Source organism: Cataglyphis hispanica, chromosome 1, assembly GCF_021464435.1.
Source record: "Cataglyphis hispanica isolate Lineage 1 chromosome 1, ULB_Chis1_1.0, whole genome shotgun sequence".
Classification (NCBI taxonomy): Eukaryota; Metazoa; Arthropoda; class Insecta; order Hymenoptera; family Formicidae; genus Cataglyphis; species Cataglyphis hispanica.
In genome coordinates, this window is record NC_065954.1 from 18,148,596 (window position 1) to 18,163,543 (window position 14,948).

At 36.1% G+C, this 14,948-nt stretch overlaps 2 protein-coding genes across 4 annotated transcripts; both read right to left on the bottom strand.

The window, feature by feature from the left end:
• Positions 1 to 2: 2 nt before the first annotated feature.
• LOC126859118 (GPN-loop GTPase 2) lies at positions 3 to 1,962 on the bottom strand. Its single transcript, XM_050610093.1, has 7 exons — positions 1,796 to 1,962; positions 1,595 to 1,702; positions 1,223 to 1,525; positions 952 to 1,157; positions 761 to 875; positions 469 to 664; positions 3 to 346 (listed from the first exon to the last, which is right to left on the bottom strand). The coding sequence occupies exons 3-7, from the start codon at positions 1,341 to 1,343 to the stop codon at positions 109 to 111; spliced, it is 876 nt and encodes a 291-aa protein (XP_050466050.1). The 5' UTR covers positions 1,344 to 1,525; positions 1,595 to 1,702; positions 1,796 to 1,962; the 3' UTR covers positions 3 to 108.
• A 2,887-nt stretch (positions 1,963 to 4,849) lies between these two features.
• On the bottom strand, positions 4,850 to 14,614 carry LOC126858867 (polycomb group protein Pc). 3 transcript variants are annotated; one of them, XM_050609520.1, is made up of 6 exons: positions 14,433 to 14,614; positions 12,148 to 12,300; positions 7,714 to 7,757; positions 7,484 to 7,607; positions 6,421 to 6,834; positions 4,850 to 6,091 (listed from the first exon to the last, which is right to left on the bottom strand). In XM_050609520.1, exons 2-6 carry the CDS (start codon positions 12,205 to 12,207, stop codon positions 5,483 to 5,485), a joined length of 1,251 nt encoding a protein of 416 aa, XP_050465477.1. In that variant the 5' UTR covers positions 12,208 to 12,300; positions 14,433 to 14,614; the 3' UTR covers positions 4,850 to 5,482. The 3 variants fall into 3 exon arrangements, with proteins under 3 accessions (XP_050465477.1, XP_050465461.1, XP_050465471.1); XM_050609504.1 differs by having other exon boundaries at positions 6,421 to 6,840; positions 14,433 to 14,612; XM_050609514.1 differs by lacking the exon at positions 14,433 to 14,614 and having other exon boundaries at positions 6,421 to 6,840; positions 12,148 to 13,385.
• Between the last annotated feature and the right edge of the window lie 334 nt (positions 14,615 to 14,948).

Consider the following 14,948-nt stretch of genomic DNA (forward strand, 5'->3'; position numbering starts at 1 on the left):
AATACTGGGCAATCTTTAAATTTTTTTATTTTGTTCATGAAATTTTATCATAATAGTTACATAAAAACAAATGTAATATTGATGTATACTAAAATTATGTTGAAGCGCTCATAAATATTCATCCAATGTTGACATTCTTTCGTTTTCATTGACAGCTCCTACCGCACATGCGAGTAATGTTTGAACATCTCGTGGCTCATTACCACCAAAAACATACCCATTGGCTTTATCCACCGCGTTTTTCACTTGTAACAGCAATGCTTTATTAGAAACATCTAGTGGTATAAAACTGACGAGACTATAGTCTTCGATTATCGATACAAGCGCTTTATTAAGTTTCTTGTATCTGTAAAATATTACATTTACTTAAAAACTTATCATAAATTATTATCAATAATTATATTTTATAATTAATTAATGGAACACATTTATATTTTAGCATAATACATTTAAGTACAATTAATTTACTTTGTAGTAAAGAGATCTTCATCCAATTGCTCTAAGAGATAATTTAAATCCAGTACTTCTGTATAAAAATCTATATTGAATGCTAGGCAATCTTTAAACTTCTTCATTTCATCAATTTTTGTCATAACATTTATATGCGGCAAACCTATTTGTAACATCACTGTTGTACAAAGAATCAGGGAAGATAAATATTTTCCTATAAATGGTATAAAAAAATACAATTATATTAAATGAACAATAAAACTCTAATAATTTCAAATAATTAGTAATTTAATTAAAATAAATGCATTACCAGGATCACTACAATGATGTGAATCTACAAGATGCACACTGCATAATTTCACTGAGCTCTGGCTCAATTTCTCTGCTATCCGACTCACTGATTTATGATGTGTATATAACTCGACCTGTTATATTTTATAATGTATTATTTAGTCATTAGAATAGTCATTAGATAGATGAAAAAACGTTGTCACAACTCACTTGACCCGGACAATCAAAAATAAGATAGTGATCTTTTAAATTCAAAACTTTTGTGATGAGCCACTGTACATTGGTTTCTAAAAATTCCATGCAATGAACTAAAGCACCATTTGGTCCAAGTGCAAAGTCTGTCATAACATCTTCGTGCTTAATTAATTCCGATATATCTATGGTTGGAGTATATTCCATGTTTTCATTTGCTGGATCTAATGTGTGAAAATTGCTTATTTAGATTTAAAGAGAAAGCAACTAATATAATATTTACACATACCAATGTTAATAACAGCAACTTTTCTCCCAATAGACTCCAAAAATTTAGACATTGCATTACAATATGTTGTTTTTCCACTACCGGGTGGACCAATAACGAGTTGCCCAAAAATTGAACTCATAGTGATTAAATCGTTATTATCACGGTTTTATTTGATTCACAGCAGCAACAATAGATTTTAAAGTCTTCACATCATAATCCTTTAAGGCTATTGATAGTAATAAAGGTTTTTCAATATTAATTTCTTGCGCTATATATCTAGCGGCTACATGAATGTCATTGTTGTCACTACCAAAGAGTGTCCTGGAAGTTTAAATTAAATTTTTAGTGTACATTCAATTTTAAACTATTACAGTAATTATTATCACTCACTTTATCGTGAATACATCACTTGTGTAATCATTCACAGCGGATTCACGATTTATCAATAATAACGTTCCAAATTTTTTGAAATGCGTTACAATCAACAGTGTCCGATTGCTATAAGAAAACATATATGATAACATTAGACAATAGCTTTCTTAAAGAATGACACATAAAGAAATTATTGTATTATATTATATATTGTAGTACCTGTAGGGTCTTAAAACGATATCAGTATGATGACCATTTATAACAATACCACAAGAGCGTTCAGTCATATTTCTTATACATGAATCAGTATAAATATACTAGGACCAATTACTGTGGTCAAAATGTTACAGGTTATAACAGATAGCCTTCATAGTCTTCTGGAAACTTTCTGCTCTCTAATTGTAGATGTAGACATGTTTGTCATTATTCGATATCAAAAATAATCGATAATCTTTTTTATATCGAAAAATATCGAATATTATCATCAAAACTAGATATTTTTAAACACTTCATGTTTCGTGTAACAAAATTATAAAATAATTATAAACAATAAAATTTTAAATTAAATTTTTGTTATTGTAATATCAATTAGATAATTTTAAATTATTTCAGAATTTCTACCACCGAATTTTTGTATATTAAAAGAAAAATTTTAAATATTTAAAAAAATTTATAAAATATTATATTAAATTTATTATATTTATAAACATATGCAAGAAAAAAATTAAAATTATTTTTTTTTATTTCTGATATAATTTAAGATAATTGAAAAGAAAAAGCCTTAATATGTAAATATCTTCTAAAAAATCTTAATCAATATCAATGTATGAATTTTTTGAACACTTGTAAACGATATGACAAACATATTGTAAACAAATCGGCTGAAGTGAAAGATCAAACGGGGAGAAAAAAACAAATTTTTCACTTCATCCTGTTTCATGAACATTCATTTGATAGCAACAATTTTTTTCAAAAGGATTTAATAAAATTCATGTTAACAACTACATGATGCTTATCTACATCTTATTTCCTAAGGAAAAGTTAAGTGAATGTAAAAACAACGTGACTTCAAGTAGAGATTTTATTGAAATATAAGGAATCTGTACCAGACAGAACTAAAATTACCGTTGAATTTCGATCTACCGGGGTTCACGTATCGTATATGCCTGCGTAACCGCTGCTTTATCATTTCATGTTTATCGTATAATATTGTAGTCGGAATATTTATAAGTACAGAAACACAATATCGAAGGTACGCGCACAGTCTATCTTGAACTTCTAAAGCTAAGAAAAGGATTTTTCTCTCTATAGAGATCTATAGTTGCAATCTTATGTTACAACTAGAGGGGAAGGGAGGGAGAGAAGGGATTTCTCTCTTTATCTCTATGTACAATTGATAATTCAAAGATTTATATAAGCCATCCTCATGTACTTCGCTCGCCATAGCGAAGACACGTACAGTTTTCGTCCAAATATTTACAATTTTTACAAGAAACACTCTCAATATACAGTGGTACAACAATTTCAATGTATAATTTATTCTCTTGCATTGATAATTGCAACGAATTTGTCAATCTAATCTTACGCAAATGGCCCCGTTAAAAAAAAAGAAAAACAAATTTTTTTGTTGTTTACATGTTTTCCAAGAAGTCGTCAAATTTTTTTAAAAATTTCTATAAAATCGTATCGGATCTTTATACAATTTTATTGACATGAGTTTTATCTATATCGCGGTAATCGTGTTAACACAAGAGACATACTGAATGTCGAACTCACTTTCATGTGTGCCGGGGACACCGTTGCACATACACAGTCTAATTACAACTATATTATATATAAGAATGTAAAAACCTAAAAATCTTCGTGTTAGTTATAATAAATAAGCAACGTATACATAAATTTAATTAGAGTGTATTTATGTGTGTGTAATATAAGTGTGTGGCTGCATGTATGTGTATTAAATATATATTAAATTATTATTTTCGTATATTTAATATATATTTAATATTATATAGAAATATATGTTTAACTTAACGTAAAAGAATCTATCGCACTGTTCTTCTCCGCATCATGCTATCACATCGCGCTTTACCGATGATGTCTACGCGATAGAAAGCTTTTTTGGGAAATGTTCAGGATGTTTTTCAACTATATCGATATTGAAAAAAATATACAAATTATTATAAAAATGAATTATTAGCTCACTTGTATTCTTATATTTCCTTTCATTATTCCTCAGGCATAATTCTCAAATTCGCTTGAATCAAATTCAGTATAATTGATCAGTATAATTGAATTCTTCAGTCTTCCTTATGTGACTTTTGTACATTCAAATAGCGCCTCGATGTAGAGGAGAAAGAAGAATTCGAATGCGATCAAATATCTTGAGAAAAAATCTATTCTTAATGATAAGAAAAAATCATGAAAATAAGAATAAGAGGAATAAATAGGGAAAAAACGTGATACTGTATTCTAAGCAAGACGGTCATTTTTTTCAATCCGTTTCGAGGAAAGAAAAAAGATTTAAAGCTATCTCGCATCGCATCAAAACATCACATTATCGCACGTCATTTTGATCATAACTTTTTAAGTGACGCTAACGTCTTCCGTCTCCTCATAAATTCGGAAATAAAATCTTTCTCACCTTTTAGGTGATCATAAAGCAGCGCCTTACAACTCTGCTGCATAATAAAAAAAGAATAGCGTACTGTAGATAGTATTAACGAGAAAGATTCGCCGAAACTCTTTTTGTTAATTTTCGACAAAGTTGTAATTAATGTAATTTATCGACTGTATCACCGATTAGTGAAATGCATATAGGATATCCTTTTCATAGTGTTTGACGATCAAAATGTACAAATAAAATAGTTTTACTAAAAAATAGATTAGTTCAACGTATCGAGACCAAGAGCATGATTATGAAATACCGTGATGCAATTCTTTCTTTAAATTAAATATTATTTCGCAACCATTCGAAATTCTTAGTGAAACACTTATACTTTCACATACATCACATATGTACATTTAAAATCTAATTTATATCTTTCTTTCACGATACCATTTCCTAACGCATAGCAAAAAATAGGATACATAAAGAGATAAATGGGATGTATAAGAGCTCAAAACTTTTTTTTTTAAATAATATAACTCGAACGTCTCCCCTTGGAATCGCTTTTCCGCGAAATAGTTTTGATATTCTAAAAATGAATTAGAAAAATACTTTTTCTATCTCATATATAAATACATATATGTATCCCGTAGTAAAAACAAAAGTTTTATTATAATAGTTTTATTTATAGCGTTCTCTCTTTTAGCAAAGTTCTAAGAGAATCAAAAAATGAAAACAACTAGAAGACGTAGCATCCTTTAATATTATCTAGATCTTCAGCATGTATGTGGTTAAAATCTACCAAGCGTTTTCAAATATACAAATGCGGTTTGTAATAATAGGTATGATGCACATTTTCGATTCCTTATACAATATCATCATACGTTATCATTACAATATTTACAATAAATTTACACAGATTCGCAAGTCTGAGTAAAGTATGTTCACAAATGTAACTGTTTTAATTTTCAATTTGACAGAAAACAATTCTCTACTACTGATCAATCTAGTTTCACTGTTTATTCGAGTTTTTTGAGATTTTTTTGCATACGGATTGTAAAGATTTCTGCGTGAAGCGCACGAGCCCGACTATAATTTTTTTTTCTTTTTTGCTATACTATGATATATCATCGTCATCTCATCATTAAAAAAGTTTAATTTTGCTTGATACTATAATTACATCCTAGTCTTAACATCCGTGTGTGAAAATAATTTATATTTATTTACAATAATTCAATATAATTCGGAGCAGATATCCCCGATGCAGCATTATTGATAGATATCGCGTTTTCGAGGGTTCAAAGAGTTTCTTTGGGATCTCTCTCCCGAAAGAAACCCTTTTCAGTCTTGCACTCCCTGATGGTAACGGTTTTCAGATTAACAGTAACGTCCGTGATAAACACTTGATCGGCCACTGGATTCCTGGCATGCCAATAATCCGTGCTGGGGCTTGTGAGCGGAGCGTAGATTTCCGACTTTGGAATTTCGGTCTGTTTGACACTTGAAGTGTTATTGTTGTTGTTATTATTAATGTTATTATTATGACTGTGATGTCCGTTTACGACAGTCGGTAACCTATTGTTGTTGGTGTAAGAATCTGTGGGACTTGGTGATTTATGACCGTTCGCTTTGTCAGCAGTGACTGCTCCATTCGATTTGTCCTGTTTCTGTTCTGATAAATGCCTCTTCTTTGTTGAAGATTGTTCCAGGGGTGTATCTATCTGAGGAGATAGTGGTGCGGGAGGTGCACGTGGAAGAGATGGCGGCGGGCCATGAGGTACATCAGCTTCAGGACGCTTTTTATCCTGTACTGCCGGTGCCGGTGTCGTTGGTACCGCCGGAAGAGGCTCTTCTGGCGTCGACTTTACGCTGGAGGACGAAGGCCTTCTACCGTTGACTTTGTGACTCTGTAACGGAAAAAGGATTCTACTTTTATATTATAAAAAAAAAAGCAATACTGAGATCCATTTAAAATTTAACATTGGTGAACGCCGTGTGGTCATCAATGGGATATTTTCATTCTTCTGTAAGCTACAGAAATTTTGTATATATAAATTGAATGAGTTTCATGTATATTAATCGAAATTTTGATATCCCGATGCAACGTAAGCCACAACTCGGATTAAATTATATATTTTTAAGAAAATTTTTGTCCATATAAGAAAAAGAAAAGATTAAAATACCCCATAATGTCATAATTTATTAACAAATTACATTTTTGTATTTCAAAACTTACATGATAAGACGGCGTTGTGGGATTGTTCTTTAAAGGCAATAATCGAGGAACTTTGCTTGGCGGCGGGCTACCACTACCGGTGTTGGGATTACTTGTGGTAATTGTCACGCCGATCTTGCCAGATTCTTTGCTGAGGACTTCCGCCTTCCTCTTTGTGCCCAATTCTTTCCTGGGTAATAAGGGTATATCCACGCTACTGTTGGAACTGTCAGAATCGACGCTGAATGTCGATGCCAATTCTGGCGGTGTCGGAGATTCGTGACCGTCCAAGGAACTCGGAAGTGTGTCTTCATCCGGAGCTACTGGATTCAAACGAGGCGCCGAAGTGCTGCCTGTTGTCGATTCGTCCTGACTATCTTCGCCTACTCTTTCATCTCCACCGGGTTCCTCCTCGACTATCAGATTAGCTAGTACCTGTTCCTAACAATAAAAGCTTGGTTATTATCGATTATAGATCGATTATATATCGATTATAGATTATAGATTCAAAAAAAACACATCACTAATCCAATATTATGATTCTATTAATTCTTTGATCATACTATTTCAACAAAATGAGAAAAGATTTTGCAACTATTTACTTGCTTAACAAGAATGTCGTAAAATTTATCGAGATATTAAACTGTTAAAATAATTCAATAAAAAAAAATGATCTTTTGATCTAATTTCATAATCAAGAGATTATAGCATTTTACGAATTTGACGGATTTGACAAATTATAAAAATAAACATTTCGTAAAGTTTCGTGTTTGAAAAGCATTTCTGATGAGAAATTTCTTTTCTTTTTTTAAAATTGCAAATATACATGCCCTTAATTTCTTTAAATTTTTATTTATCGTTTTCTTTAAGAATGATGTTCAATCGCATGCGAACGTGACAAAAGTAAGGACAAATAAAGTAAGATTTATATAAAATATATGCAAAATTGACAATATTATAGTAAAACTAATTTAAGTGTTGATTGAATTTTATCTTTAGTACAAGGTTATTAAAATCAATTTTGTAATTTATTCAGAATTGAATTAAATAAAATGCGCGGTAATAACATATCATTCGTTCTTACATTATATCTGGTATCCCTTCGCCTTGGTCTTCTGGTGGATACATCTCCGCCTTTCTGACTTTCCTCATACAATTCAATCAATCTGACGTCCAAAATATTTTCTTCCGGCTCCCATGTGTTATATCTAAAATAATAAGAAAAGTTGCATAATCCAAAATAAATACTAAAGTTGCGTATTCCAATCACAGGCTTTGCATATCTCAAATATCTCTGACAGATTTTATACTCACTTTTTACTCCATCCTTTCCATTTGACAAAGTATTCAATTTTGCCCTATAAAAAAAGAAAAACACGATAAGTATTATATAAGTATAATATAATACAATTACACAATGAAGATAAATACGATAAACGTTTTTCCATCAAAAAACGTGAAAGAGCGTATTATCGTCGCATGAATATCTATCAATACTATATTCGATGATAAATTGATAAACATATTTCTAAAAATGCAAATACATTTCTGTGTAAAAGTTTAAAAAGTATAAATGGAGATGACCATTAATGTGCTTAATAAAAATGAGTCTTTCGCATTTTTTACATTATAAGAGCAAGAAGAAGAAACAGAACATTTTAAGCGGGAGATACGTATTTCTAGTCTTTCTCATATTTCTTGATAAAATATCGCATCGCTACATACGATATTCCGACATCAATCTCTGAATTATCCTCCAATTAACCGCCATCGGCAAAATGTATAATCGCGCATTAATCACTTCAACTCCTAATTAAATCTATCATTATCCTGCACATCAGCTACATCACAACAGAAGTGGATCGTTATGTCGTCCACGTGTTGCGCGCTTCGTTTGCACCGTGTGCACATCCGAACAGATCGTTTACTGATAAGATCTACCAATTGGGGAAAGCCGATTTACTTATCAGCATGTGTAATTATAGCTATCATGGCGCGATAATTAATTGCGACGCGAGAGGCGCGCCGTTACATCGATCGTCCCGTACGATTTTTCAACGATCGCCGGGCAGATAAAACCAGGTGATTGGTGAAAGCCGTTGGCGCCATTTGCTGTCAGTCAGTAGTAACAGTTTTACGTTGTAAAACCGGGTCGATTGCGCGCGGAAATAAACAGAGAGATAGAATGTGTTTGTTTATGTTCCGAGGATCAGTGGATCTCCTGAGAACTTGGAAGGGTAAAAGTACAAAAGAAGAGTATGGACGATATATGAACTATGATTATAAAACGAAATGATAAAAGAATCGGATTGGAGTTAAGTAATATTGATTAATCTCGATCTTAAAATCTTAATCTTAATTTTAAGATTATGTTTCTTGATTAATCTTTTTTTATATTTATTTAAATTGGTTTTTTTCTTTGGAAATTTTTGCGTGATTCTTAACTCTCCGCCAACGAATACTGGATCACTCATGATTTATATATAATTAAACAATTTTATAAACTCATGTGATAATCGAAACGAATATTACATATATATATGTTGTATATATAATTCGAATAGATATTTATTTTTATTACAAAACTAACTTTGTTTCAAACAAAATATATAAAAATCCAATATAACATTTTTTCTGAAATACGTATCGAAGAAATTTCGCCATTGATCAAAATTGCCCTACAGTTTTCCGAGAATTAAAAGCAGATTAGACGCGTTGAATTCTGCAATTTATTTAAATTACAATTAAGACATTAGTAAGGCTAAATTTTGCGGGCTAAAAAGAGTCAGACGTGGATGATAGTTTGCATTAGTTTCAAAGAAAATTAATTTTTCTTTTAAACTTGTGTGCACAGGACATAAATTTTCCTTGGTGAGATACCAAGTAAATCTTTAAATAAATCTCAAAAAATTCAAGATTTAATTTTAATAAACTCTTCGAATAAAATATATCTTTCTAAAGAAAAATCCCCTCATTTAATTTACATAGCTGTCTTGATGTTTAATTCTGAAACAGATGGAAACACGAGAAAGAGAGATCGAATGAATGAATTTTCAAATCCATCTCACGACGCACGGTCGATAGCACGGTGGCTATGCCGACGTTCATGGATAGCGGCTCACCCATTGGCCTACGGCCAACGACAGAAACGGCATGCCGGCCCATCGCAATGCGCAGGCCGCGTGACAGTTGGAAAACAATGACACACGCGAGAGATACGACGTCGCGTAACGGCAGGAATGAAGCATCCACGAGCCCGATCGACGACGTGATCGACAATGTGATAGCGCGTAGCAGGTTGTCATCCTTTAGCGAGACGATATTGTTACATGTCGATACTAGTATCAACAATCGTATCGTCGATTCGCGAGAGTGAATGCTCTGTTAAAACTTTATACGACTCATTTAACAAGTTTATTCTTTTTGACACAATTGGACGATGAAACAATTTCGCGTAATATTGTACGAATAAACGAGAGTAGCATTTTTCATAAAAATAGAGGACTTTGTCAATTTTAAATAAAAGGTGATAGTCGTTTTAATTTCGAAATTATGCAACTGTTAATGTCCTTAACACAGTCGAATGTATCTTTACTTCGGTGAAATTACGTAGTATAATTTCGAAACATTTTAGGACATTTTGATATTATAACTTTCCTGATATTGTAGCATCATTACTATTTTATCACTTTGCGTGCATTATTTTTTATATCTCTAAGCTCTCATTAAACAAACTATATTAACTTGTATACACCTCCGATTAGAAGTTATTATTATTTTTATAATTATTTTTACGACATAATTCACATATGAAATTATATTAATTATACTAAATTAATTATATATTATTATGAATTCGTGTTTTTTTTTCGAGTAAAATTAAATAATGTTCCGAAACATATAAAGTGTCCTGAAAATCTACTGAAATCTTTCCAACAACATATTCTGTACGCTTTTTTCGCTAAGAAATTTGACATTTTTAAATTAGTAAAACAATCTGCTATTAAAAGAATATCCGATGGAGTTTTGAGACTTTTTATATAATTTATATAAATTTTCCATGGGTCGGAAAGAATTTTGAAAATTACGTTTACGAATTGTTTCGGAATTATATAGCATGTTGCGTAGAGAAACACGCCACCAGTTGCTACCAGCTGATCGCCATACGGAGCCTTTCTCCTATCCGTCAGCGAGTTTACCATTGTCCGCCTCCGGGAACTCCCGTTAACCAGAAGCATATAGTCAGCGTCAGAATGTTTGAGATTACTTTTTCTTTAGTAGCATAATTTATAAAAATTTACTTTGTATGTAAACTGTACATGAATCAAGATGATAACAATAGTCATTAACGCGTCACACGTATTCTATAAATGCATTAATGTATTTATATATAAAATATAATCGCTATAAACATAAAACAAATTTGTCATATTAATATTTTAATAATTATTATCGCAGCCTATTAGCATTTATACAAAAGTGAATTTAAATTTCTTTTTATTTCATTTTTTTCAAAGAGATTGAAAAAAAACTGTGCATGCATGGTTGTGTATAGATCCTTCCGTCGCGGTGAAAAATCATAGTGCAAAAGTTTGCTAAAGCTTCCTGTTTCCTCATTTCAGCGATAACTGAATGTAGTCTTTTTCCCCGATTGATTAATAAACACTTATTTATTCATTAATGTTTCAAAAGAAATTAAATTGAATTACCTTTCTTATCAGTTAAAAAAAGTTACAGTAAAATCAAACGATATGAATTTGATGTCAATTTTTTTACTATAAAAGTTAGAAAAATAAATGTATAATAAAAAATTGCTTTTGATAAAAACAGCATTGAAATTACATGACTGACGTTTCTTATTTTGCATTCTTGCATTCTTCTCTTACTTTGTTTTATTGTAATTTATTTTTAAGTATGTATTTGTAATGAGAAGTATTTCTTCCTGTTTATCATTATTATAAATGCATTTGCACATAAATAAATTTATGTATTCTTTTTATTCTTTTCTATTTTTTTCCTGCATCAAGGAAATATACTGCGCAGGGTTCTGTGATATGAAGGACCGACAGTGATTAGATATGCCGTTCTATATAAATATATATACATATATACATACATATATATACATATATATATATATATATATATATATATATATATATATTCTAGAAAAAGTTAGTTTTGCTATTTTTTAAATTTATGTTTACGATTTTTATACATTGTAAAATATCCTATCGCTGAAAATAGCAACATAATAATCAAAAAATATCATTTCAAATAAGAGAATAGATTTCAAGAAAATTTACTTTTTACTCCTCTCTTTTCAAGAGACACATAATTTAATCATTTTTTCTCCGTGATTAATGCCGGCATATCGCAACGTAAGCGGTGTCAAAATAAGAGGCACAGAATCGCGTTTGTACGCGGTTCTGTAACGAGAGCAAATCGATAATCTTGCCGATAGCAGAATTCATCGATCGATGTTAGAGCTTTGTGTTCCTCGGGATTCAATAAATGCGTATGCAAGAGAACTTGTACCCGTTAGCGTACTTAATGAGTCTGACGTCGTGAAAACGCAGCGCGCTTCATATCGTGGAAGCGCCAGCCGAGGAGCTGTCAGAGAGAGAAGGAGAGAAAGATAAGAAGATATACGGAGGAAGGATAGAGAGGTGGTAACAGAGGCGCGCAGACAGATTCCGCCTGATGGCGCCATCTGGGAGCGACAGTTCGAAACCTGCGAGTACTTACCCGCTTTTCTCTCTTCTTCGTGATACGTTCCGCGGCGTAAACTCTATCGCCTAGTTCCATGGCTGTCGTGTAGATCTTTAATCCTGATATTCCGGACAAGCGTGAAGATGTCCTCTGATCAGTCTATGGATGCGTGGTGTCGCGCGTGATATCCTACGAAACACCATACGTAGCGGTACACACTGACACGGTAGATCGATCACGCGCACAGACACACGTTCCACGGAAGTCAAGAAAGAGAGAGAGAGAGATGACAGTATATAATATCGCGGAATAATCGGTCTGTTCTGAACGATCCGCACCTTTCGAACACAAGGTACAGATACCGGCATGCGCCGCGAGTGGAGACGCGAAACACGTGCGCGATTAACCACGTGGTACGATCGTATCTAGGGTCGTATCTCGAGTCGGCAATCGTGTCATCTTCGCGTCGCGCATCATCGTGCGTTGTCAGATTCGTATGCGATCGCGACGCGTCCGTGTTGTCTACGCGAGAACGTAGTAGTATCGCCCAATGATCATCAGTTTCGAAGAGGCAAATTTTTAGAGGAGGTATGCTATTTCAGCGTCAGAAACGAAGATAAAAATGAAGAAGGGACGAAGGATGAAACGGCGAGGCGCGAATGTTTTTTGAAAGGCCAGTAGCTGCATCGAGCACGGTGAGTGAAGTCGGGCGCGTTCCGTCAAGAGAAAGAGAGAGAAAGAGAGAGACAGAAAGAGAGAAAGAGAGCGAGAAAAAATCCAACGGATGGTGTTCGCGAACGCGTCGCCGACGCGCACGGCGTCTTTTCTCAATCGCGCAGTCGGTTTTTCATTCGTCATACGCGAACGCGCGTTTCGATAACTACCGGCGTGATGACGGCACGACGTGCACACACACACACACACACGCACGCTTTTCGTGATTGTTGGTGCTGCTGCCTGCTGCCGTCGCTGCTGTCGTCCGTAGTCGCCGCGTCGTTCGGATTCGGGCGAGATCGGCCCGCTCGCCGCGTGACGTCAGCGATTCCCCCTCACGTCGTAAACACCAAACATGGCCGTCGTACGAATATACGCTAGTCGAGTGCGTCCGAAATTCAAGGCGTAAAACTGCCACAATACGGACTGTCGCGGGCCGCGGTTATGCGCAGGTAACGTGCGACGACTTTCGTAGGCCTTGCGATGCACGCACGGTGACCCCGGATGGCGAATATTCGTAAACCAGAGCGATCGACTCACGGCGTCTAACGCACTCTACGGATCGAGGCCGACTAGAGCCGAGGTCTGCCGAACACCCCTCGCAAGCCTAGTGGATTCGCCCAAGCCGCTCGAGGTTAGGGGAAGGAGAGAGGGTAGAGAGGCAGAGAAAGAGCGCGGCAGGGGAAGGGAGAGGCTCTCAACGGTACGTGCGGCGTGAGCCGCATGAAAGAGAAAGAAAGAGAGATAGGAGAGAGGAAGGGAGAAAACAGGAGAGCGCGATTGAATTGACCGAAGACGAGGATAGGGCGACAAGGGGAAGAGGAAGAGTAAGCGCAATGGAGGTAGAAAAGAGAGACGGCGCGACTAGGAGCGCCGTCCTCGGAACAAGAAAGCTGTCTGCCTGTCCTGCTTGTTTGCCTGCCTGCCCTGTTTGCTTGCCCGCTAGCCTGCCGCCTGCCTGCCGCCTGCCTGCCAGCCAGCCAGCCAGCCAGCCAGCCAACCAGCCAGCCACCCCAAGTTCCCTTCTAGGTACGTGTATGCATGCGTTTGTGTACGAAGGCAGTCGATGATGCGACGTTGCCAAATCTGTTTCGTCGATAGCACCGCACCGCAAATGTCACTGATGTACCATCGCGACGAATACCATCCGCTCGCGAATCCGTACGCGGCGGCGACAGCGACGCTAGCAATCTCGAACGCGATTTTCCGACCTCCGACTCCGTGAGTCGAAATCGATCGACGACGATGACGACGACGACGATGACGCTCGCTCTCTCTTTCTGCCGGAGCGCAAACGCGCGCGCCTCCACTCCTCTCTTCGGGCGGCCTCACCGCGCCGTACCAGTTGTACGCGTATTCGCGCCTACGACATCCGGCAACGTTGCATCCTCCTGCGACGTTCTGTCACACACTATACTCGAATCGCATACACACACACACACACCAAGCGCGCAGCAGCGGTTCGTACATACATACATACATATACATATATACATATATGTATGTATGCACACATATGCGCCGCGTGGCGCGCGCGCGCACGCGCGCACACACACACACACACACACAGAAATATATATGTATACATAACGGGCGCTACATCCTACCTGCGACAGCGAGGCTGCACACTACTCTTGAAAACGAGCGAAGGCAAGTGTCGTCGCGGACACGCCGGGAAAAAAATGGGGAAGCGCGTATACCGGACACACATATATGCGCGAGAGCGCGCACACACACTAGTACGAACACTTCTCTCCCTGTCTCGTGAAAACGCGTGCTACCTCAACGGATCCCAAAACGAGAGTGTCTCTCCTGCGCCGACGAGCGCACAGGGAGAGCGCGCGCGAGGAGGACGGAGCGGGTGTAGCGTGCGAGTGCGAGCGAGAAGCTGCGAAGCGACGACGGGGGGAATCGTCTTCTCCGTCCTCGGTGCAAATAGCGGGATAAAAAACCTGCGACGAGGATGCCCGATTGGCGGAGCCGTCGGGGCGCCACCGTTGGTCTCGAACCACGTTCGTCGGGATGTCCAATCGGCGCCTGGCACGGCCCACGTCGCGTTCCCCTTGACGCTTTGAGAAGGCGGGCATTACCGGCGAACCATCGGCCACGCTCGGGCTCTCCCT